The sequence below is a fragment of the Paramacrobiotus metropolitanus genome, unplaced genomic scaffold (assembly GCF_019649055.1).
Source record: "Paramacrobiotus metropolitanus isolate TYO unplaced genomic scaffold, Prichtersi_v1.0 Parri_scaffold0000043, whole genome shotgun sequence".
Lineage (NCBI taxonomy): Eukaryota > Metazoa > Tardigrada > Eutardigrada > Parachela > Macrobiotidae > Paramacrobiotus > Paramacrobiotus metropolitanus.
The window spans coordinates 185,329-210,185 of record NW_026570263.1 but is presented as its reverse complement, the minus strand read 5'-3'; the positions used below and the strand labels follow the sequence as shown (position 1 = coordinate 210,185).

Here is a 24,857-nt window from a genome sequence, read left to right as displayed (position 1 = left end):
GTACATATAAAAAAGCGCATCTTGTTCAGCGTCGTCGATGATGAGCTTATAAACTTGTCTCTTGGCACAATATAACACCATTCATCCCCGTCGCTCTACACGTTGGGTAGCCTGTCAGATTGCCGAGAGAAATTGAAATTGCTCTTAAATCTCTCACTCCATCGCGGAAAACCAGAGTGAAACGAAAACGGCGATGCGTGCATAAATGCCGGCCAATGTGGATTTACGGTGTTTGTGCGGGTTAGTACGAGGTACTTGGCGGCAATTGCAAACGGTTCACTAAGTACCAAATTGGCCGCTGCTCCGCTTTTCTTTAACTGCTTCTCTTAACCACAATGAATTTCCTTGTTCAGATTTTTTTGCTGTAGTGTTTGTGTAGTAAACAACGTTAGGCTAAATATTTTAACAATGTACAGTACTTCCTTATTGAACAAACCTTAAATTGTATTTCAACAAAATCTTTTGAACAAGAGCTTCCGCAAAACTCTTTTTGAAATTTCACAAAATTGTTTCTGAGTTAGTTTCCGCAGAAATTGTTCTAGAATTTCCCGCGTATTTTAATAATATTTATTTTTTTGTACTAGCTTCTCCAAAAATCCTTATAAAATTTTCCGCGCTTTTAAAAAAAATATTTTTACGTTAGCTTCCGCGGAAATTGTTGTAAAATTCCTGTAATACAAAACCGGCAAAATTTGAATGCCCATTTGATGGGTAAATAAGATTAAACGTATATAATTCAAAGCAGTCAGCTCTCCGCTGCGGTAATTAGGAGGCGGAATGCCTTAATCACCGTCCGCCCGGTTTTCCGGTGAAAGAATCTGTCCGCTGCAACCTGTCGGCACGGTCAGTTGAGGCCAGTGTCTGGCTCCGTCGGACGACGGGAGAGCGAGTACAGAGAACAGACTACAGAGCAGAGTGAAACAGAAGCACTTTGTCAGGGATGCGTGATCAATGACGGCGCGGGCGGGCGAATGAGCCGACCACGCAGCGCAATCACACCGGAATGGATAGAATGATGGATTCCGCATTCATTGAGCAGCTGAAAAGGCTAATGTTTGCGATTCTTATCGGAAAAATTCTCCATGCATGATGGGCTATATTATTAATCACCATCATCTCGTCAAATGATAATAGACAAATCAGGAAAAATTAGAAAACATTAGCGCAATTAAAAAATACTCGTATATATAAATTTAATACATTTAAAAATTAATTATTATTTTTTCTAGCATTTTATTTTATTTAAAATTATTATGCAGGTTTCAGTAAAATAATATATGTATTTTATTATAAAATGTACATGATAATTTTGCAATTGATTTTCGGTATTCATAGTTTTCTTTTCTTTACACCGTTTTTTTTTCGTTGCGGGGTTCCAATTAAAAATCAAATTTCCCAATGGAATTTTTTTTTATAGCGGCCGAACGCCGATTCCGTCGCGCGCTCGAACAACCGTTGTCCATTTTTAATTGTGTCGCGGTCGGTTATATGGCGATTTAATAATAACTTTTCCGCTGCTCGATTTCGATACCGCGTGGCACGGTTGCGCGGTGGAGGATTGCAAGTGCTCTTGACATTTTGAGTGGTGTGGTTAAATTATCGGTTGAACTGGTCAGCGTTAACCGGTAATTTATTACGCGTAGGCTGAGGAATTTTAATCGCACTGGAAATGATACCATACCTGCCCACTGCGCTGTTCAGCCGGCGACAGCGAAAAATCTCTGTAAATCCACCCAATTATTAAGCGAAAAATCTAGACCGATATAATTATAGGATTTAAAATCGTGAGATGATACAACCGACTGCGGCCGAAACCAGTTCACCCGGCAACGCGCTGTTTCATATTGCACCGCCCACCGTGGCAGCTACCTGGCAAAAAATGTTTAGATAATTAAGAAACTTCCCGCGCATTTTAATAAATTTATTTTTACATATAAATAAGTTGCCGACGATATTAAAAATTATTTTAAAAAAATCAGAAAACGATATTTAGAAAATATTTGTATTGCTATTTTATGCGTATTTCAGTAAAATTAGTTTTAGATAAGAATAAAATAGAAAAAAATAAAATAAGAAGATCATAATTACAATAAAATCATTTTACGTTAGAATAAAATATAAAAAAAATACAAGAAAAAAATAAAAAAGTAAATAAGATAAGAAAAACAAATTCACCAATAAGCATATTCATTGTTTTGCATAATCCGTTCCGCAAAATAATCGAATTTTTGGCATAAACAGATAAAGGCAATGTTGTTTAATAAAAAACTGCAAGTGTTGCCATTCTTAAGCAAACGCTGTTGCACAAGGTCCACTTGAGATGGTATTGACAGTGGAATCCAGCTCACCGCCGAATTATGCCCGGCATCAGCACAAACTGCGCATTTTCTTGTCTTATGATTAGCACTCGATTCTCGCGATAGCCCAACACAACACTGGTTTGTTATGGTTCCGGCAATCTGGTCATGAAATTTTCCAAAGCATTCGTTCTGAATTTTTTACATGCTGATTTCTTAATAGCAATTTCTCCGCATGTTTTGCAAGCAGTGATATGTGTTGATGTGAAAATGTACCGCAATTCTCTCTATGTGTCACTGGGGAACTTCCGGGGCGCGCTGCGTAATAGCGGCATTGTTGAGATGTGTGGCGGATGTATCCAACGACAAGGTACAGTCAACTAAATAAATTTTTTGGATCTGAGTCATTAATAATATTTTTAAAAGGTAATAACATCTTGGAGAAGGGATTTTTAACTGTTATGAATTATTAAAGATTTACGAACAAAGTTATGCGCTACTGCATAGCAACCGCCCAAGGTGGCAGCTTGTTAGAAATGCGTTTTCATTGATCTTCGAATTTTCTCAATTTAATAAAACATTTTGAATTTCGAAAGCACTAGGTAATAATATTTTAAAGCCACAGAAATAAAAACAATTTTTTTTACTAAAGCGTTTACGAAGAATGCTGTGCGCTGCCGTTTCTGCAACCGCCTAAGGTGGCGGCTTGTCGGGAAGCCTTTTTAATGCGCCTTCGGTTTTCGGTTCCAAAGTTTCGAACATTTTAATTAGCGAGTCACTTGGAAACCGGCAAATTTGAAAGAAATCCCGGTGTGTAATATGCAGCCGCCCGTCGGCCGCAGCCGTAACGGATTCTGCGGCTTGACACGCTGTGTGTTTGCACAGCGCCGTGTAATCCGCTGTTTCTTTGTCCGCTGACGCTGTCACTCAGCACAACAGCGCGAGATGTGTGTCAAGACAGCGACTCATGTTCTTCCATCAGCTGCTGCGCTGTGTACACACCAACATTCGCGCGGGATCCAGTTCCGGCACGTGTGGCATATGTGCGTATACGTTGTGCGCACTGACACACTTTTGAATATCTATGTATATAATTGTGGCATTGTCGAGTTTTTCGCCTCATTGACGCGATTGGCCTAATCCTTATTGGTCACTTGAGACGGCCGGTTCGCGGCGGTGCGGGAGAGCGCAATCAAGTGTGGGAATTTAATGGGCAGACCGGCAATGCCCGACCGGAAGAATCACGCCACTTGCGGGCCCATTTAACCCCGCTGGCCTACATAGATTACATTCGCAGCCGAATTAATGCGCCCATCCATTTTTCTCGGCTGGAGTTTTTTGGCATGCTTTGTTCGCCAAGTAAATGACGCGTGAAATAATGGAGGACATTTCCTTTCCTCCGTGCTTTTAATTTCGCCTTTGAAATTTTTCGATGTGGTTTTATTCAGAAGGATCTTTCTCCTGGATGCGTTTCATAATTTTAAAATTATTTTAGAGCGTTAAAATTTTTTTTCCTATTATTATTGTTGTTTTTCTAGCAGCTAATTTAATTAATTTATCGAACAAATTAGCTGCCGTTGAGGCGTTGCCTACTTTCCATGTCAATGATGCTTATGTCCAGCTTTCGTAGTGCAACGGCTGCAATTCTGCAGCTGGCATCGCTGCCAATTTCATGACATGGGAGGTTCTATAATTCTGATTCACAGAACGATCTGCTTATTAAAATAGTTTTCCAATATTTTTGTCCAGTGATTCCGTTTTGTATTGAATTTTTAGAGGCACTACCTTTTAACAAAATTTCATTGTTCTCCATTCCGAAAGTTATACTGTGTATAAGTAATTTGCAGACAAGATTTATTAAAGTCTCTACTTGTCGTAATTAAAACAAGGACAGAATAAATTTTTTTTGTACATTTAGTTGCTAATCAATTTAGTTCGTGAAATAATTACTTAGTGAGTACTTAACCTCCCGCCTGCGGGGGTCAAGTTCGCCGGTTGATTAGGCACCCGCAAAACCCAAACTGACCGATATCACTATTCTCTCCACGCAACAAAACTCCACCGACAATTTAGCGTCCATTTTCGCCGGTCAAGCAGTCGTCCGCAATACGCATTTACCGTGATTGCATCAGGGATCGTGCTGATCGATCCGATGCACAAACTGACCCATAATCACGCGGAAATCGATACGGGAGATAGACTCCACCGCGTGGTCATTTCGCCGCGCAAACTACACCGTAAAAACCGGCGTTTTTACGACTGCCCCATCCACTCAGTACTTGGTTATATAAACGCCGTCAAAACGGGAAAATATTGCCGGTTGGCGTGTCTCGGTCTTCTATTCCCTGACCTACATACAGTACAGTTCATAACCACACGGACATTTTAAACTGATTAAACTGCTGTTTGACACCATGCGAGTTTTCCCGCTGATTAATAACGCATCGCTATCCAAGTGAGCGTTAAGCAGCTTTTTCGCCGATTAATTCGACCCACTTTATGGTCGTACGGTGGAGTGCGGTTTCACATTACCGGGGCTTTTATTTTAGCGAAAAAGTGCCAAAAAACGCCGCATCAGGCGTTTTACGATGCGCGTGCGGTAAAACTGAAGAGAATCCGATAGCGCTCGCATGTCGGATGCGAGTCCGGTGAACTCGTTTTTGCGGGGTTATAAAATTGTTCTCTAATTCAGCGCTTACACGTTGCTGATGAAAATTGTCACCAGCGCTTCCGCCCGGCGACAAAAGCCACCCACACAATTTTCGGTGTTGTGCAGTTGTGCTAGTGGACGCTGTATTGAACAGCGTAATTTGACGCCTGCGTAGAAAAAATCGCATTGACCAGGATGGAATTCTGATTAATTTTTCAGCTGCCTGTTTTCAGCTGCAGCGTGTTTGACACCATTAAGCCGGCTGGTCAAGCTGGCATAATAACGGTATTAGTCCCCCTCACAACACATAGAAAAACGTTGAGCAATGTGGTGAGAAGTCGAGAGCGGGTTAGCATGGTTAACGTTGTTATTTCTACCGAGTGACGCCGGCGTTAATCGTTTTGCCGGCAAAATAACCGTTTTTGTATGGAGATGCGGCTAGCCTCCGCCCAGCATGTAAACAACGGCCCTATCATACCGGTCACAGTTGACTGCCCATGGCAATGATAAACGGAAGGGGCAAGAATAATCATATTTTTTAATTCCATTTATTTGGAAAAATAAGGCAAACGAATTTGTTAACAAGTTTCGTTAACAATCAGTTTTTACGATAACTGCAAGTATCTACTCCGATTAGAGTCGAATCACAATGTCAAACGTTTCACATTAATTTTCGAGCTTGAAATCAAACCATTTCTGGATCAAACGGGGCTTCGAAAATCTGAAGCGGTGTAAATTTTTAAAAAAAATCGTGTTTCCAAATTTGAAATTTTATTTCATTTCAAGGCAGCTTTGTGTGAAAGCGTTTTGAAAACGGCCTAAAACTGTTTAAGTTTCTAATACAAACTGCGATGAAAAAACTAAACTTCGCCGCTAGCCAACCACCACCGCCGGTAAAGCCGTTTTCGTACGCCGGCAGCGTGCTGCACTCGTACGCGCACACTCGTACGTGTCTGGTCAATGAGCCGGGTCTCCATTGACTTCACTCAGCATCGCGATATTCTGCGCCGTGCAGTCAGATTTTAGTGAGAGTCGCCAGATGGTGCGGCATATCTGCAATCTGCATACAATATCCGCTCAATACACTCGTTTCTCAAAACAACGCCTGTCACCGCTGACCGCCGGTCGACTGCGCCCCGACTTCCTCTTTCTTCTTCAGCATAAATCCCCAATCCGCGTAATCGATCGGCCGTGTATTATCCATCATTCTCGTATCGCCAATGACCCCGTCGCGCCAGCTGGGGCACTGCAATTTTCATACGGATTAAATCCTCCCGTTTATTCGCTAAATATCTCCACTACTGTCTGCGATATTTCCCTAGAATAATTCGTGATGGAATACATATTTGCGGGGGAGGCATAAATTTGCCAGATAATTAGACTGCGCAGCACGTCGCGGTTGATTGTGTTGTTGATGTTGGTGTTGGTGTGTTGCGGCCCCGGGTCAGATCAGGCTCGGCGAGCATGTAGAACGTGAAGAGACGGCGTTGTCTGCTAGCGTGATGTTACAGTACAGCTGGCACTTGTAATCACCATAATTCAGGCAGTGTATCGGCGCATCTTGATGATCATTATGCCGCCGGCGGCGCTGCAGCGGACTACTTTGGCGGATTACAAAGTGGATGCGGAATGGCGAGAGATTTTCGGTAAGACCACCGTTAAGACGCCCCAATGGCTGGCTACTGCCTTCAGCTGCTGGGAAAGTGGCGGCTCCGGGGTGGGCTTGTTTAAACATGGCGATTGTCTTGCGTGTGGGAGAGAGATACTGCAGTAAAACAGTGTGGCCCAACCGGAAGTATAAACAAATCCGTGTAAAGACGCGCCCAGTTAATCTATTGGAGTGTGGGATGCCGTGTTTTTACGGCTAACTAATTTCGATCAGCGTGTCGGTAGTTAGCTGCGTTAAATTACATTTCCGCATTTAAATTTTAGTTTTTTTAAGTTAAAAGTCTGCTGTAATCGTCCAGAACTAGCTAGTAAATATTTCCAAGTTTAGTTAGTAATTAGAATTACTTAATGCCTTAACGGATTTTAAGAAGAAAACAATATTAAAAATACTCTTTTTTTTAATAACTTTATATAACGGGCCAATACCTACGAATGCCGTGACTGACTTTTGTAGTGCAACGGCTGCAAACGGTGAATTCCATCCTATACGTTGTTCTACGTGCAACGTGCACTAATTAAAGATTTCGAGTAGAAACCATGAAGAAATTGCTTTTTGGCTCTCACTATTTTTTTCTGTCCCGGTTAGATATGTCTTTTACTTGTATTGAAAAATTAAAGAGACATTTTGGCAGAACATAATTATACCGAGCTTTTCTCGACGCACTGAAGAATGGCTTTCTCGCTGCATGTACGGCTCGAAGAAAGCGAATTTCTGGGATTGCGCAATGCGGAATTAAAATTCGCTGATGAGTGCTGTTGTCGGACGGCGTGCGGGATTCGCACAGCGTTTAAGAAAAGAAAAAACGCTAATACGGCGATTGCGTAAAGTGTGCATGTAGCATTTGGCCGATGGATGGCGACGGCGGTCAGCGTGGAGAGGGGACCTTGGAGGTGCTCCTCAAGTGGCCGGGGCCCGTCGCGGTTGACTGCCGTCGGCAGGGCCACTCTATTGCCCTGTGCAGTGCGCCGCTATACCGAGAGCGAGCCCGGCTCAATTACGCAATTGTCCGCTCAAGTGCCGCTGTATAGCTGTGCGGCCCGGCCCGGCTCGCTCCTCACGACGAGGTTATCCACTGCCCATTAGCGACATTAAGCACCAGGAAAAAAAACAGTGGCGGCGTAACTTAATTCTGATGATTATTTGCATTTTGCCGGCTTATGCATTTTGCGCGTCTTGAAATTATTTTTATTTGTGCTGATTTTTCAGTATTTGCTATTGCCACGAAAGTTGACTGACTGGACGTGGACCCATAAGAAAAAGCGAAAATATGAAAAACACTAAAATTATTTTTTTTACATATGAAAATATACGCGTCGTAACTTGTAGGTTACAGCGTGTCACGTGCAATACGAGTAAGAATAATTGATTTTTATAAACAACAGTATATTATAGTATATACTGCAAAACCGGTTTATTTACAGTGGAATCTGTCTTTAAAGTTTGACCAGATCTAGAGTCGCTCTTTAATTTAGTGGAAAAGTTTCTCAACTGGCTAAAAAAGTATGGGAAATGGAAGAATTTCCAGTTACTGCTTTATAATGGTCGGTCTAATTTCGGTTATATCGAAAACGCAAACACAAACGAAAAGCCGTTGCAAATTAGTGAATATTCCGGCGTGCAGCGGTGCTCAGTAGTGAAACGACAAAATCGCTGGTTGAAGTGGTAATCGCATTGTAATTATCGGTGAAAAATAATTGCTGTAATAAAACGAAAATCATAACTGTTCGCACACAGGGGCAGTTTAATTTGTTTGATAGTAATTAAGCAAGGTTGATCGGTGACCATCACGAGTAATTTGGCATTTTTGACTGTCGCTCCAGTTTACGCGGCACGCGATTGATGGCGCTGATGACGCTGTAGATGTCGGCGGACGGAGCTAATCAGCATTCTAATGTGACGTGTGGCCATTTTTTGGGGCTGTTCACGGTGTTGTGATAAGCGGGGAAATGTTGCGAGCTGCTTAATGTGTATGCGTATAACGCACTGTGTACAGTGCAGTGGGCCAGTGGGACTCTGAATTTGTTATAAATGCTGGATGCGGCGGATCGGATGGTGATCCGGGCGATATGCGATATGTAGCGGCTTGTAGCAAATATTTTCTTACGGGCCACTCGACCGCGGAGAATGCACCCGAAATAGATGCAGATCAATATGCGAAATCAGTTTAAAATTCCCGGCTAATTGTCGCGTTGTATTACTGCCACTCTTTTAACGTGCACAACGATTTTTATTCAAAGTTTTAATTTGTCAAACGTGTGTGTGTAACAATACTGGTACATTACTGTGGACTGTGGTAACCAGAAAATTAAAAAAAACAACGTAAAAACTACTAACCGCCTTCTGCATTCTATTTCTGCATGCAGTTTATTGTTGTGCCCGTCCCACCATCAACACGAATGCTGCTGCTGCGTCATGATTTTTGGAAACTTTCGTAGTGCAGCGGCTGCAGAGCGTTCCTTTATCCGGATGCTATCACAATAATCTGCGCGTTGTACGTTCTTACAGTTATCTGTTGTACATTAAAAGACAGAACTAAATTTTTCCAGTGAAAACTGACAGAACAATTTGTTAAGGAATTTATGAAGTATGTACAGAAATTTATCCACAGATATAAATCAAAGGTGAGCAATAATTGCTTTTTTAAGTAATACGAAATGAAATATTTTTGAAATAGGTAAAATTTGCCGTTGTATGGCGATCGTTGTTGCATGAAAAAAACACCCAGCATTTTCATTACAGCAAAATTATTATTTTGTAGGTTTTATTTATATTATAATTAATAATTAATCACAAGTAAATTTAATTCGGGTACTCGATCTTGAATCGTAAAGTTCCTTTGCGTTTTCTTAATCCAGGGATTTTTGTCGCTTTAACGTATCGTATGACTGCCTTGTATATTATCCGTTGATTATTGGTCTGAGTATAAGTTTTCACAAGGACGGATGTGTTATGTTTTGAGAAGAGCGGAACATGGACGATAAGCGCGTGTGTGGCTATCTGAGTGCAGTTGGAGAATGGCGATTAGGCCGCATAACGGAAGCGTGCTGCAAAGGAAATACGTCTCTTGTTGACTGGGCTAGTTGCGTCTCCTCTGGACAAGACTCTGCGCGTGCTCTTGAAACGGCCTTCTCTCTCCTTTCTGCCCGCTTCCGGCCGTTTCCGGCCAGCGCACTGTCGCACTGTACAGTGTCCGGCCAATGTTTGCCCGCGAGATGGTGTATTCATTGATCAGCTAGAAATGCTTGAAATGGAGAATGCCGCGCCGTTTAGCCATGCCGGTGTAATCAGCGTAATGTGCAGCTCGCCTGACCCGCTGTCCAACGTTATCCCACCCAGTCATCAGATGGCGCGATGCTCCATTCAGCGACACGATAATGCACTGCCCAACCCAATCCCCGGCTATAATCATCGTGTTGCCTCTTGACTAATCGATCCACTTTTAAATATACCAAGAATACTACGCCCTTGCAACGGTTGTTATGCGAAATATAAAATTTAAATTAATTACGACAAACTAAAAATAACAAAAGTTATACGAAAATAGCTAAATTGTCTAATGTTTGGTAGTTAATTAACGTTTTTCATTGCTACGTGCTCGTGCTCGTAGTACGCAAGAAAAAGCAAAAATCTTCTTACGTTCTCCTTCACTTCAGCGTAGAGTGCAAAAAATTTCTACTACTTAATGCTTATTAAATGCAATATTGACAAATTTTGTAATTATAACTGTCTAAATACACATATATTCAAAATATCAAAAATAAAAATATTATTATGATACTCGTATGCTTGGTCGGTTCAAATTGATCAATAAAATGCCACACAATTACTGATAAAACCAAAAAACAGCGGTATCGAAACTTTTGTACCTTTTACTGTAATATTGGGACTAACACAGAAATAAGAACGAGGAGGAGAACTTGACAAAGTTTGCAGCCGTTGCACTACGAAATCTATTAAAACCGACCCGCGGCGAAACGGTAGGCAAGGGACATTCTTATTTTTTTTTAAATTGTTATTACTAATTATAAAGTATATTTTTTAAAAAAAGTTTTTGTCGTAAAAAAACGAAATTTCATTTCCATAATTTTTGCGAGAATTCAGTCGATCTGCGCGTAATGCGACACTTGTTTTTTGCCATTGTTGATAATGAGCGCGTCTGATTGTGTGGAATGGTTGTTTGTTGACTGTCTTAGTTGTGTTGTGTATCAGTCTGTTGCGATCATGGAAAGTATTGTTTAGAAGGTAATTTGTTGTCCATCAATCACGGCAGATGGACGGCGTGGAGTGGCGTGGCGATGGGGCTCTGCAGCCGGCACAATGCGCAATTAGGCAATTGAGGCCAGCGGGGCCGGCTCTCACAATACAGCCAATGCTGGGAACCGCAGCGCGCTAACCGACGCACTCTGCCGCTCGCAGTCGATCAGCATCTTCGGCATTGTGCGCTTAAGCTCCTTAATCGCCAAACATCGCTCTTATAGAAAAAACGCCGGAGTGCATGAATTGTAAATATTTTATGGATTTACGCAAAAAGCAATTCGTGTGTGCTGCGCTATTGACGACGCGTGCGGCCGCAACTACGCTGGCAGCGGTTCTGCGGATTGTGTAACCGCCACTCTTGCGCTGCAATCGCATTAGCGGACTTTCTGCAGTTTCTCGATCTGATTCTTGATTTGTGTAATTAATTGTTGAATTTAATTATTTACAATTTAGATTGCATGTTTTTTATATAATTTAATTTGATTTGATTTTAAACTTCTTTACGCTTTTTTTTTGTTTTTTTTTTAATTTTCTGAGCTAAGTTCTACCGATTTGGTCATTTTAGTTTAAAAAATTTTGCTTTCGAAGTAATCGTAAGTATAGAAAAACATTTCTGGTATGCACACAAAATTAAAACTCCCTTGAATAAAAATAAAAATTTTTAGCGATTTACATGCCAAATTACGCATTGGGTGGATAAAATTAATACGTTGGGCGCTTTTAGGAAATAGCCGGAAAAAATCACTTAAATGGTTGAAATAAAAAAGTTATAGTGAATTTACTGTATTACGAAGAACAGCAGGCTTTTTTTCAGTATAAGCACAGTGTACAGTACAGTACTATGCTGTGTCATTTTAGAGCCCCTTCACTACGTCGCTCTACGAAATTTTGAAGAACGGTAATAACAGTGAAAGAATTGTTAAAGAAACAAGCACAGCCGCACACACACACACTGTTGTGGTGGGAAGCAGAATTCGAGCGTTTTTCGTCACAGTTTCCCATGAATAAGTGCCATTAAGACAGATCAGAAAAAGCTGTTAAACGTAATTACACGGCCAGCTACGGCGCAGACTCGAATTGGCTGAAGGGCCCGCTTTGATTAGGTGTTTCGTAAATCACCTCCGCGTCAAAGAAACATCGCCAAAACTGCCCTGATTATTGGCCTGCCTGCCGCGAACGTGATGGCAATTTGCGGATTACTCCTGTGATTAGCGTTTTATGAAGTAAAAATCGCGAAATGCGTTCGCCTACCGAAGAACTTGAACACAGCGATGTTTCGAAGTTTCGGTAGCGATGCACACGTATCATTAGCGGCATGGACAAATAGGTCAATTGCTCTCTCCGACGGCGGTCATCTCTTGTTCTGCCGGACATTTTTTTATAATTTGTACGTTCAATCAAAAACTGCACTTTTCACTTTTGACAAATGCCGGCTCGTTAGGGAGAAATTTCGACAGTATTCGAAACCGGTCATTAAAACTGGAAAGAATGTCAACAGCTGCTTGGAAAGTATTGGGTACATAATCTAAATTTTAAAAATTAATGATCGAGTATGTGAAATAAAAAGAATGGAAAAATTTTGTGTGTGTAACACAAATCAGTCTTTGTAGAAAAAGCAAAAAGTTCTGCTTAAAATAACTTGTAAGTGATGATATTACAATTACTTTCCGCTTTAAAAAATTGTTCTGGGTGGTCTGAAAAACATTTTATTCTAGTTTAGATTATGTGGTCAGTTCTTCTAATTTAGAAACGGTTCCGAAATAAAACTTCGGCAACTGGACAAAAAATATTGAAAAGAAAATTTTCAAAATTATTTTTGTGGTAGTTAGCTCACGCGGCAACACTTCTCTGGCCTACATCAGCTGAACCTAAGCTGGATACACCTAAGCTGAAGCCGTTGCACTACGAAAGTCGGCCACATTCTCGTGGACGGTGAAACTGACTTTTTGTGATCAGAATCACTTTTATTCGGCATCAGTCAGTTCATATATCAGCACGTCAGCACAGCAGTTTGCGTACGTCCACATGGGATTTTTTTCGGCAGCTCGAAAAAAAGATCAGTCATTACTTTGTTGTTTTTCTACAAAAACCGGCTTTTGTCAATATTTTGCAAGATGAGTATTTTCGACACTGAATGGGAATGTGATTTGTGTGTGAGCTTGTTATCTGTCGGTGTTAGTTTAGTGAAATGGATTTCCCAGCCGGGAGCCATCGCCCCGGTTGGCCTCCACGCAGCGTGAAGGCCGGTGTTTTATTTGCCGCACATATCGCCCAGATGGCCGTGTTGATGAAGAGGGAATGCGGGGCTTGTTGTGCGAAGAGGGCAGAGTGATGGAGAAAGGGTGTCACTGGATGAGATTTCCCCTGTTCTCGCTTAGCCGGTCTCGAGTGGGTAATGCAGTGGACTCTTGGAATATTTTCTCAAGATCCTCATAGAAAAAACGCGCCGGCACATGCTTGACCCACTTAAGAAATGACGTATCGTCTTCGCAGCGAAATTATTAATTATGCAGTAATCGTAAATCACGGCGCATCCGTTGACACGCTGCGCGTTTTAATTAAGAGGCATCCTGACAAGTTATCGGGAGATACACTGCTTCCGGTCATTTGCGCGCGCTGACCTTCGTCGTGTGGTTCAGTGCATCGCGTCAAAGGAGTGTATTGTTCTGGCTGTTCCGAAAACCCATTAAAATGTTCCACTCAGTGCGTATTTATTATAGTTATTCCTTTCCATTCAAACTCAGCCATCTGCTGTGCTAGAAAAAAAGGAAAAATGCATGTACATACAAAAATGCCGTTTAGCGTTCGCATAATTTTAACGCTACCGGTATTCGTCTAAATTTTAAAGCAGTAGTGTCTGGTTGTAGCCGAGAGAATTCTGAATCGAAATAAAATGGCCATGCTTATTTAGGATTCGACACAGCGTGCAAAATGTCGTGCAAAAAATCGCCAGCGGACATTTAACAGTTAATGATGTTAGCGTGTGTCGTACAGAAAGCGTATCAACCGGATTTACTGCGGCTGTCTATGAGCGCATCGTACAGAAAGTGTACTAACCGGATATACTGCACCTGTCTGTGTAGCGTATATCCGCTGCACCGCACACGGATGTACATGTACGTACGTACGTGCATCAGCTGATTGGCTCTGTGTGCGTTTAATCCGCTGACGGCTAATCAGCGCCTGTTGAGCGCTGCAGGTGCGCGACGGGAAGCGCCAAGACTTCCTTATCAGCTGAACACTGCTGGAGTACAGAGTGTGTGTATGTCAAGCGAGCAAATAATCCCTATCGAATCAGTAAATGCCAGGAACAATCATCCATTCATATTTCATTGGACTTTGGCCGGTTGATAGCGACTAAGCTGCGAAGTTTAAAATGAGGGAGCTGTCGATCGTGCCAGTTAGCCTGGCAGAGCGCGTTGTTTGCACTTGAAAGCGAGACTAGTTGTTCTGCAGTTGGCAGCTGTTTCATGCATCACTGCCGGGCATTGTGCCGTTTTTGACGAATTTATATACAGCAGCGCGTGTGTGTTTGCCAGCTTTTGTTGGATTTAATTTATTCATCCAGTGTAACGGATTACCATTATAATTATTTCAGTTCAGAAGTTTTGTTGAGTACGGTTTCTGGACTACTATTCATAACGTAAGTCAGGCATTTAACTTGATGTTTAATACATTTGAATTCACTATCTTTATACACAGCTTTTTTATTATTATTTATACTCATTAATTTGTGATAATTTTTCTATATTTTAGAGACTTGTATAGTTAGTATTTTTTACAAAAAATAAATTGTTAGAATGCGATGAGAGTGAGGCAGCAGAAAGCAGTGCGAATTCCAGCAAGTAACGCGGCAATCGGTGCACTTCGTGTCATAAATGAAAGCCGGAACTTTCTCATAATTTGCGTATTTTTTCTCTTGCCTTCTGTGTGTTCTTCTTTTGTGCAATTTGGGGCCGTGACTGATAAGACAACAATTGCAAACTGTTTTACGTGAAAGTGTGTTATTGCAACGTGATGGATCCGCAGTGTGAAAAGCGTAAATCGAGGCCGTGCAAACGTGTGTCAGAACTGACCACTGACACACTATTTGACATCCGCGCTGAATGTAATCCCTTAATCGCTGATCGCTGGACAGGTCCATCGTGACGTTTGTAAGAAACCGTCGCGGACGACAGTACGTCATGCGATGGCAATCTGGCCGGAAGGCCCCGCGTGTCAGTCATGCTGTTGACTGTTCTGCATTGCGCAGCGACCGGTTTGCCGTTTCCGCTGCGTTCGTAACGACATTCTTCGCCTGTATTAGCGTTCACGTGTGCGCCAACGTGGGGAGGAATGTGCCAATCACGGGAATGAATGCAGGTTTATGGTCGGCGTTAATTTATTAATAAATATTCCGGCTTCCGTCTGCTTTGTACTGCGGAAATTGCGGGGTTATAAATAAACACTTCGCTAGCAAAAATTCGGCACTGATATAGACCTGTCTGCAAAAAAAAAAAAATTTTTATGAGGTATTCAGTTTTGCTACTTTATATAAATTTTTTTTATAATAACGCAGTTTTCAATTTTTAAAATTTAATTTTAATCTGAATTATTTTTCTACACGGGAAGAATTTTAGGGAAAAATCCTGGGGATGTTGTTATGTAAGTTTGAGGATGGGATTTGTATTCCCCGAAACGCAACCCGATCGGTTAAATTTGGCTTGGAAATCTCGTAAATGAAAAGTGCTACCATTAGCTAATCAGTGATTATCTGTGCCACATTCCGTGACTCACAAGTCAGCGCTGTAAATCAGCCACATCAAACATGTACTGTAAACGCGCAAAATCAAATCGCGATATAGCCGTTCCCAGTGTCATTATTGACTAACGATACACGCATTACAAAATGTAAGATTTAAAATTATACGCTTCGTTTAATAGTGCATATATTGCACGAATAAGCCACTTCTCTATTCCAAACTTCGAACCTAATGCCGGCAATTCCTGCGCACTAGATTTGCTCTTGTTGCACACTGTTTGTTGATTTTATTATTCAGTTTTTTAACCGCAAAACTCCTGACCACTTCCCACTTTTCCCGTCCTGCATTGTCCATGTTTGTAGGCTCCGGCATCGACCTGAGCAGCTGCATGCTGGACATCCTGGACTCCTTCCCCATGGCCACCCCCGCCCCGCCCTCCTCTTCCTCCCCGGGAGCCGACGACTCGCCGGTGGCGGCGGAGGAGCCCTACCCCGACAGCCAGTCCACCAGCACCCTGTCCTCCGACTCCGGACTGCAGCTGCAACGCAACTCCGCCTGGCGGAACTCTTCTTCCTCCTCCTCATCCAACCAGTCGTCCCTGTCACTGGTCAGCGACCGCGATCTGGACCATTTAGAGGGCAGCACCGGCAACCGCCTGTCCACGCATTCCACCGGCTCCAAGACGCACTATATCATGGAGGAGATCATCCAGACGGAGAAGAACTACGTCAGTGATTTGCAGCAGATTTGTCAGGTCAGTTTACTATGCATACTATGCATAATATTTTGCTGTGTATATACATAATATCTATGTGACTCTATATGATTCTTTGATTTACACTTTATTTCTCAATATGTACAAGGCGAGCTTCGCTCAACAAATATCATCAAATGAAGAATTTGTCCCAATTAACATGAGAAGGGACCGTGCACAAAACACTCATAGCGTTACCACGCATAATCTCCAAACTTAAACGTTGAAACAAAAAACAAGTAGAGCGACTCTCACCCGTCCTTAAAAACAACTTCTTACCGATCTCCTTTAACGTTACAATGCCGGTCTCACACCAAGTGCCAAAAGTCTCACATGCAAAAGCGACAAAATTACAGCGATCAGTAAGCGACTTATATTTTCCAATCTTCTCCCGGCAAGCCAGTTCGGCGGCAGCGCCAGCACACTTTGAGGTCGCGTCGATGTATGAATCCGCCATCGTGTCTCTGCAAGTAACGTCCCATACTAAGGGCTGTCCGCGGTACCACTTCCAACGCGTAGCTCCATCCGGACGTTTTCCGTTTTCGCGCAAAAAGCCAATGGGCTCCGGGTATGACTCAATGCCGGCATTACTCTTTGATATATGTGACTCTATGTGACTCTTTGATATACATTGTGCAGTTTGTATATTTTACTGCGATTGTACTTTTATTTCGCTAATTATTATCATTTAACATAACATTAACGTAACATAACCACTTTTCAAAGTCTCACCCGGAAGCATAGTGCTAAAAGCAGAAATATTGAAGAGTGATGGCTTTAGTGAGCGTTCTTGACGTACTGTCTATTAAAGTCTGATATTTTAAAGGATATTAGTTGTTTGCTTGTTAGTTTTTTTTCTTAATAACTTAACGTGATATTTTCCCGTTTGCCGCTTTAGTTATTATGAAATGAGGACAAAATGTGTAATCCCTTCTTTGAGTTTTCTAACTACGGTTTCTATCATGAGGACAAATAATAATAATTTTTGATTACATACAGTAGATTTGGCAGCTGCATATATATGGCAAAACCGTTTATGCTAGTATGTACGAAAAACATCGAAGCAGTACTGCAGCGCAAGAATTATGGACCATCGCCTTGAGAATAACGGGAAATGCGGTCAATTCAATTGGGTATAAGGCTCTTTTTGCCGGGGGCGGGGGTGTGTTGTGTGTGCCCATTAAGAGCACATGTTGGCGGCGGTCTGCTGCGAATACTGCGGACACGCGCAGATCGATGCCCTTTAATGTAATTACTACAAGGCGTTAGCCTTGGACCGGGGATGTTTCCAAAATTTTGCTAAAAAATATTTCGCTACAGTTATGTTGAAAGTTGAAAGATTTTTTTTTTTGCACTTAAGATTTTCCATGCAGTTTCTCAGCTGTTTCTTTCACCGGGCCGAAGCAGCAGCCGCTACACTACAGTGCACTTATACTCCTTTGCACGGTCCAAGGAAGCGGCTGGCGCTTATGACAGCTTTCTTAATTGACAGAAAATAGAAAAAGACGTTAACGGCTACCTGTAAGTATTACAGTGGTTGTCTATAAAAGGCAGCATTATTTAGCAACGAGAAAATTATTAGTAACGATGGTTAGAACAAATAAAAAATTGGACATTTTATTACCTGGGTTTATAACGATTTATTGACTTTAGTCATCAACATTTAATGCCCTTGATAGAGAGTAAATACCAGTACAAACACCTGCCCTAGAACCGACGCAGCGCACTTCCGGTCAAAAGCTGATAAACCGTTAATGCCGATGATTAAGAGCCTTTACACGCTGGAGCTGGCTGTGCTTAGTAAATTGTCGAACAAAAATGTTTTACCGGATTCAAAATAATCATCCTAACCGAGTGCTGGTGGTTTTCAGGGTTATCTACAACCGATGAACGAATCCTCGCTCTTCTCATCCATCGACGTCGTCACCGTCTTCGGCAACCTGGAAGAAATATGGGAATTCCATCAGTACGTCATGAGAATTAGCCAAATTGCTTTACAAGATAGTTCGCGATTATTGTAATAACGTTTTTCATGAAATGTATTTGTGTTTGAGTTGTTTTGGATGCACAATTTGTTTGTTGTTTTGAGTTGTCGTCGCATGCAGCGATTTTTAGAGTTTTTTTCTCGAACGCATAAGATTCTTTTAACTAACTGTAAATGGTTTTTCCCAGATAGAGCTGGAAAAGTCTTAGAATTTAAAAAAAGTTTCTGATCTTTACAAATATTAAAAGAAAAACATTCCCGCTCACAAAAATTAAATGATTTTTAAAATGCCCAGAAAACAGAAGGCAACAAGTGACGATTATTAAATAAGTTAAATAATTACAAATGATATTGATAATCGAGAAATAGTTTTTTTATATGAAGAAAATAAATAGGGAATAAAAATTATAAAATAATAAACGATACAACAAATAAATAGTAAATATGTAAATGAAGAATTATGCTTTTTCACCAGGCACTTTCTGGAGCGGCTGATCCCGCCGGACATGTACGGGCCGGCGTACATCGCCTCGGCCTTCAGCTGGGCCGGCGAACAGTTCCCGATTTATACGACCTACTGCAGCAACTACCCCTCCAGCGTCACCCACCTAGCCGGCTTAATGCAGCAACAACCGGCCTGGTTCAAGCAGCAACAAGCCGCCGCCCACCACGCCCTGCCTCTAGGGCCGTACCTGTTAAAACCCATCCAGCGGGTGCTCAAGTACCACCTGTTGCTAGACAAACTCCTCGACAGCTGCGACGCCGACTACGACGGCTACGCGACGGTGGAGCGGGCGCTGGAGACGATGAAGCGTTTAGCGGAGGATATCAATGAGGTGCAGCGCCAGAAGGAACGCCGCGTCCGCCTGCAGGAGCTGCAGGTGCTGTTGGTCGAACTTCCGGTCAGTGGAATTTTTTTTAAATCGGCTAAAATTACTGTTTAATTATTTTCATGTAGAGAAAATCATCAAATTAAATGCCGATTAAATGAAATTTATTATTAATTTCTTTTTTTACAACAGTAAAATATTCAGGAAATAGGCTTTAAAATATTTTATAAATATTAAATTAAAGTTACTAACAAAAAAGTTAAAACAATGTCGTAGTTTATAACAGAAAATATTTGTCGCACAAATTTAAAATAATTCAGTTGTAAATTAAGTACATTTCAAGTTATTTGAAAAACATCCCGGAATTTTTGAATGCAATCCTAGTGTTGACGGGGCGTTGTTAAATGTTTTGTAGGCGGAGTTAAGCACGCAACAGTTCGGGGAGTTGCTGATGGAGGACATGTTCCCCGTTTCCATCGGGAAGCGCGCCAAGAGTGACCGCAACGTGTTTCTCTTCGAGAACGGCCTGCTCATCGTCAAGCAGCGCGAGGATTCCACTTTCCATTTCAAATTCTATATTGCGGTATGTACGGCTTATAGACTATTTAATGAACTGTCGTGATTATTCCATTTTAAACAACAAAAGCCTGATTTTATGAACAGTTTTAATTTTTAATCGGTTTTAATTAACACCCATTTTGCGGTGCCGGTATCGACTAAATAACAGCGGAAAATGGCCTCATACACCACAGGTGTATGTTTGACTTACATTCGTAGTGTAATGACAGCAAAAGTCTCCCAAAATTTCCAGAACTTTGCCTACCTAACGGCCGCATGTAAATTTTACCGCGATTTATTAATATTTGTAATAAAATAAATCTTACATGCTTTTTGTCCAGTTGTCATACTGTCATATTTTTTTGCAAAACGAGTTCTAAACTGACCCGAACCGGCCCTCAAGGACCACAGATTTCACCGAAATTAAGGACGTTTTATTAAGATACAGTTTAGACATTATTTATTCTCTTTTCTTACAGATGCCCAGAACATTTCATAAAAAGATTATTATTGCTGAACTTGTTACCCAAAATTAAAACAGAGTAAAATTATTATGTTTTTTTATGTCAATCTGCGGTTAGAGGCGTGGTTATTTATATTTTTATTGGCTGGAAATGTGGGATTTATATCCGTGTGTAACTCTATATATCGGCTGCCGTTTCGTACACACTATGTAGTTTAGTTTGATAAAAAAAATCGGTGTTAAAAAAATATGACTGTCATTTCTTTGCGATTTGCAGCATTCCAATCTGATGCTGTCGGAAGTGATCCCCGAGAGTCCCCTGCTCTTCAGCGTCATTCCCTTCGACAATCCCACAAATTCGCAGTTGATCACTCTTGAAGTACGTATCCATGGTGTACTCATTGCCCGAGCCTGTATTTCAATTAAGGACTGTTTCCGGTGAATAGGCCAAGAACCTGGAGCATAAGCGGGCCTGGACCAGTCGGCTGAAGGAGCTCTTGTTAAAGCACTTCGGCGCCAACATCCCGGAGCACGTGCGCCAGCTGGTGATGGAGCTGGGCGCCGTCAACCAGCCGGCCAACGACACCGACTCCGCCACGCGCCGCTTCCGCAACTTCTTCACCACCGCCAACGCCGCGCCCGACTACCTGGCCAAACGCCGCACCAAGAGCCCCGCACGGGAATACGTCATCAAAACGGTGAGAACGCTGCAGTATATTTAACCGCTTACAGTTAACGCATTCTCTTTACATCTCACATACTGCACTTTAGTGCTACGGTACTTTCGCTTGTTACATCGCGTATTGCACAAGTAACAGGAACAAAATCCTTGGCATCATTGCCGTTCAGCTAATTTAAAGGCAAAATACACCATTACACATCTTCCTTCTCAACCATGTCACTAAAAGTCCCAAGAACAGATACTGCATTTCCTATTCTAGAGAAGTTTACCTGCACATCGTATTTGTTTAGTACTACATTTCGTTATTTTGATTTATATGATAAAAATCGTTTTATTAATAATTACTGAATAGTGAACACGATCGATATTACAACGTAACATACAGACAAATATTTCTTTTTCAAAGGACTCACGCGAAGACTTACTGGTAAGACATGCAATGTTGTAGTGTAATGGCTTTAATGACGGACTTTCACGCAGAAAAATTTCAGACTACGAAATCCAAAATGCACAAATTAAGCTTTAAAATTATGTGTTTTTCCTTTGCAGAAGATTTTCAGAAGATTTACACATAGATTTATACATAGTATACTTTGCAGAAGATTTATACATAGTATTTCATCATTGGCGAAAATTATTATTAATGGAATTTCTGGCATAGGATACCCGAAATGTTCGCGATATGCGCCGGAAAACCGCACCGGTCCTGGATTTCGATGCGACGCTGGAACCGAAACTTGTCAAGCCGGTCGGGAAGCCGCCCAAGAAGGAGAAGGAGCGCAAAGCCACCTCCGTCTTCCACGTTTCCGTCACCGACGCGTATGCGCCGCGCATGAAGGAAGACGAATTCCTCTACGAAGAGACGCACGTCATGGATCTGTCCCGCTCCGACGGCGACCGGCGCCGCTCCAGTGTCAGCCTCCAAGTACGCAACCGGCGTATAAGCGTGACCTTTCTATGAACAAAAGTTTAAATAAATTAAATTTCATTTAATTATGTTAATTTAAATGTCAATAATTAAATTAAAAATTAAGTTTTAATAATTAAATGGAAGATTTATCCGTACGTAACCAACATTTTGTGACCTTTCCTTTAACAAAAGTTATGCACATATATAAAAAAATTTTATTTTATTAATTTCGTTAATTTAAATTTATTTAAATTTAAAAACGTAATGTAATCAAATTAAATTTGTCAAATGGTGTGGTGACCTTTTAGGAATCAGAAACCGTGGTATCCACGCCGCGCCGACAGTTATCACGGAAACCGTCGATCGATGAGCCGGAAACGCCGGAAGCCGGCGACACGAGCACCCTGCGTTTCAAAGGCCTGCGCAGCGCTTTCGGAAAGGCGTACAAGCAGACCAAAGACGTCCTCATCAAGCCCATCATCAAGAGCTTCAACAGCGAGGATAACAAGCCGGTCAGCTCGTACTTCGGTAGCGGAGTGGGCGCCGAGATCCTCGACGCGGACTGCATGGATTCCGGCATGTCCGGCACGCTGTCGCCCGCCGACGGGGAGCAGCCGGGCGAGACGACGTGTCGCAGCAGCGAGACCAACGAATCCGACGGGTTTTACGAGCGGGACTTGGAACTGCTGGAGACGCTGGCGGGGGATAATTTGTCGTGCGGCGATGGAGATTCTGCTGTATACAGCGACAAAGAACAGGTCAGTATACAATTAACATAATTTATTTATTTATCCATGATTGAGAAAATTTATTTCGAATTTTATCGCACTGTTTTTCATAAATTTAGCTTTATAAAAGTAATTATTTTAGTGAATAATAATTTTTTGTGTGGAACTGACCTTTGATTAATTGCTTGTCGAATTTAATTTTAGTTAAGTCACTCAATTCCTAGTTTAATTCGATTTATTCTTAATTTAATTCGATTATTTGTGATTTATTTACTAATTTTAATTAATTGTCCAAATTATTTTGTTTTCAGGAAGATGAACGTATTGGTCGGAGTAAGCCTTCCATGTTGGAGAACCTGACCCATCCGAAGTTGCGACGCATTTATGGCAGCACAGACTCCTCGCTGGACAAGCCGACGAAGACGAGCATCCGGCGGAAGGCGGCCATCAAGCGCCGGCCGAGCGCGCCCAAAGTGAAGAGCGCCCCCAGCACGCCGCGCATCGCCGACCGCACCGCCATGCTCTGCCCGCGCGCCTCGCCCTCCGAACTCATCCAGGAGAAGATCAAGTCCCTCGAGGAGAAGGCCCACTGGAAGAGCAGTGCGCCGCCCGATCCAGAACTCAGACAAATCGGTAAATACTCGTAAATCAACCGAATACATTTTAATATAGAGCGGTCAGAAAATGGTAATAATATTTTGGTGTAAACAGCGCGACATAACAGTCATGACTCGTATCACTACGGCTGGCACTGCACAATCAAGAATTGAAAAAAGACAACCAAAATCACTATTAGTAACAAATTTATTCTTTCCCGGTAAAGTTCCTAAAACGGCAGCCGCATTGCCTTTAATAATTGCAAGACTTATACGTTGTTTTAAAGAAGCCGTGGATCTAACTTCGCCGGATCTTCGGTGTAAAAATGAAGTAATACACATTAAGAAAAAATAAAATATTTATTTTTAAATTTATATAATTAAAACTTTTCGCTAAAAAAGTTATTTAAAAGTAACATTGTTTTGTACATTGTCGATAAACGACATTTTATGGATTTATTTTTTATATTACAATAAAATAATATTTGTGATAATTGTTTATAGTGAATAACAGCCCCAAAATTTACTGCTGTAAACGCAAATTAAAGTTGGGTATGTGTTGTGTAGAGGAGATCGCCAAAGCCACGCGGAAGACATCCGGCCATCATCAGCCGCGCGGCGGTTATTCGCAGCTGGAGCCGCAACTGCACCCGCCCACGGACAGCGAGATCAGTCTGCGGCCCAGCTGGGTCAACATGATGGTCAAGAAGATTGAGTCCGGCAGCGGCAAGATATGAGCGAGACGTGCCATCCGTTAAACTGAGTCAAGTCGCCAACTGTCCCGTCATTCAGCGGAAATGTGTTGATATTATGTTGTGCAGCTGTGCGCGAGTTGAGAGATTTCTGTGATTTTTTCAGTGAGGTTGTCTGTTTCAATGCGTACAATCTGACCCTTTATCTTGTGATCCGTCGGCTCTTTTTCTACTATGTACAGTTTTCTGCTAAACCGATCCTGGAAGTAATAAACGAATGCGTTGTTTTTATTAGATACCCATTCAGCTTACAGAAAACAATTAACATCACAACACAGTGCACTGAATCAGCATAAAACAGCCTCGTGAGGTCTAAGGACAGAGAACAACTGATCTTAGTTTGCTCCCCGTGGAGCTGCTCAGCTGTTCCCTGAACGGAGGCCGCGTTCCCGCGCTGGATTTCTATGCTGATGCGCTGATGTAGGTATTCTGCTGCTCTTGCCTCGCCAGTTTCTTGCCGTACCCTTCTACCCACTTCCGTTAGCAGGCGGGAAGCTTCCGGTCCGTTTGGTCCTAGCGTTTCAAAGCCCAAAGCGCTGAACAGGTAGTCCGGGGTGATGTTCTGGTACTTGGTTACCTTTTCCTGTTCGGCCTTTGCCGCCGCTGCTCCAGCTCGCACGGATGTCGCCAAGATATACGATATTGCCACCGTACAGACACAGGTGACATCCCATGTCAGCATTCTTCCTCTTTCCCATGGTGCTGACGTAACGCCATCCGGGCGCTTGCCATTCGTTCGACATAAGCCCGCTGGTTCAAGTTCTGTTTCGATTCCGGCTGATGCGAATGCTCGTTAACAGACAGCATTCAAGCTGCTGTGTCTGGGCTTCCTGCCTCGACTTTTCTTGCAGCTGAGGCCATGGTAGCCTCGAGCGTCCACCCAGTCCCCGCAGACGCAATGGTGCGGAGAGACGATAGCTGCTCCGAGGCGTAGCCCAACAGCGATTCTCAGAGCAGAGTCTGTCAGCAGGCTTCCAAGTGATGC

General features: G+C 42.2%; 1 protein-coding gene across 2 annotated transcripts; it reads left to right on the top strand.

Moving 5' to 3' along the window:
* Positions 1 to 5,987: 5,987 nt before the first annotated feature.
* Positions 5,988 to 24,097, top strand: LOC129590889 (uncharacterized). Of its 2 annotated transcripts, none has more exons than XM_055486325.1 (11): positions 5,988 to 6,593; positions 15,978 to 16,369; positions 18,241 to 18,335; positions 18,829 to 19,255; positions 19,599 to 19,766; positions 20,482 to 20,583; positions 20,651 to 20,902; positions 21,548 to 21,811; positions 22,105 to 22,554; positions 22,836 to 23,157; positions 23,688 to 24,097. In XM_055486325.1, exons 1-11 carry the CDS (start codon positions 6,512 to 6,514, stop codon positions 23,855 to 23,857), a joined length of 2,724 nt encoding a protein of 907 aa, XP_055342300.1. In that variant the 5' UTR covers positions 5,988 to 6,511; the 3' UTR covers positions 23,858 to 24,097. The 2 variants fall into 2 exon arrangements, with proteins under 2 accessions (XP_055342300.1, XP_055342301.1); XM_055486326.1 differs by lacking the exon at positions 5,988 to 6,593 and adding an exon at positions 14,141 to 14,516.
* The last annotated feature ends 760 nt before the right edge of the window (positions 24,098 to 24,857 follow it).

Excerpts from the sequence above, each read along its gene's own strand:
- LOC129590889 (XM_055486325.1), top strand. The coding sequence starts at position 6,512 with ATGATCATTATGCCGCCGGCGGCGCTGCAGCGGACTACTTTGGCGGAT. Across the intron at positions 20,584-20,650 it reads CGCAGTTGATCACTCTTGAA|GCCAAGAACCTGGAGCATAA; the intron begins GTACGTATCCAT and ends TCCGGTGAATAG. Across the intron at positions 20,903-21,547 it reads GGGAATACGTCATCAAAACG|GATACCCGAAATGTTCGCGA; the intron begins GTGAGAACGCTG and ends TTTCTGGCATAG.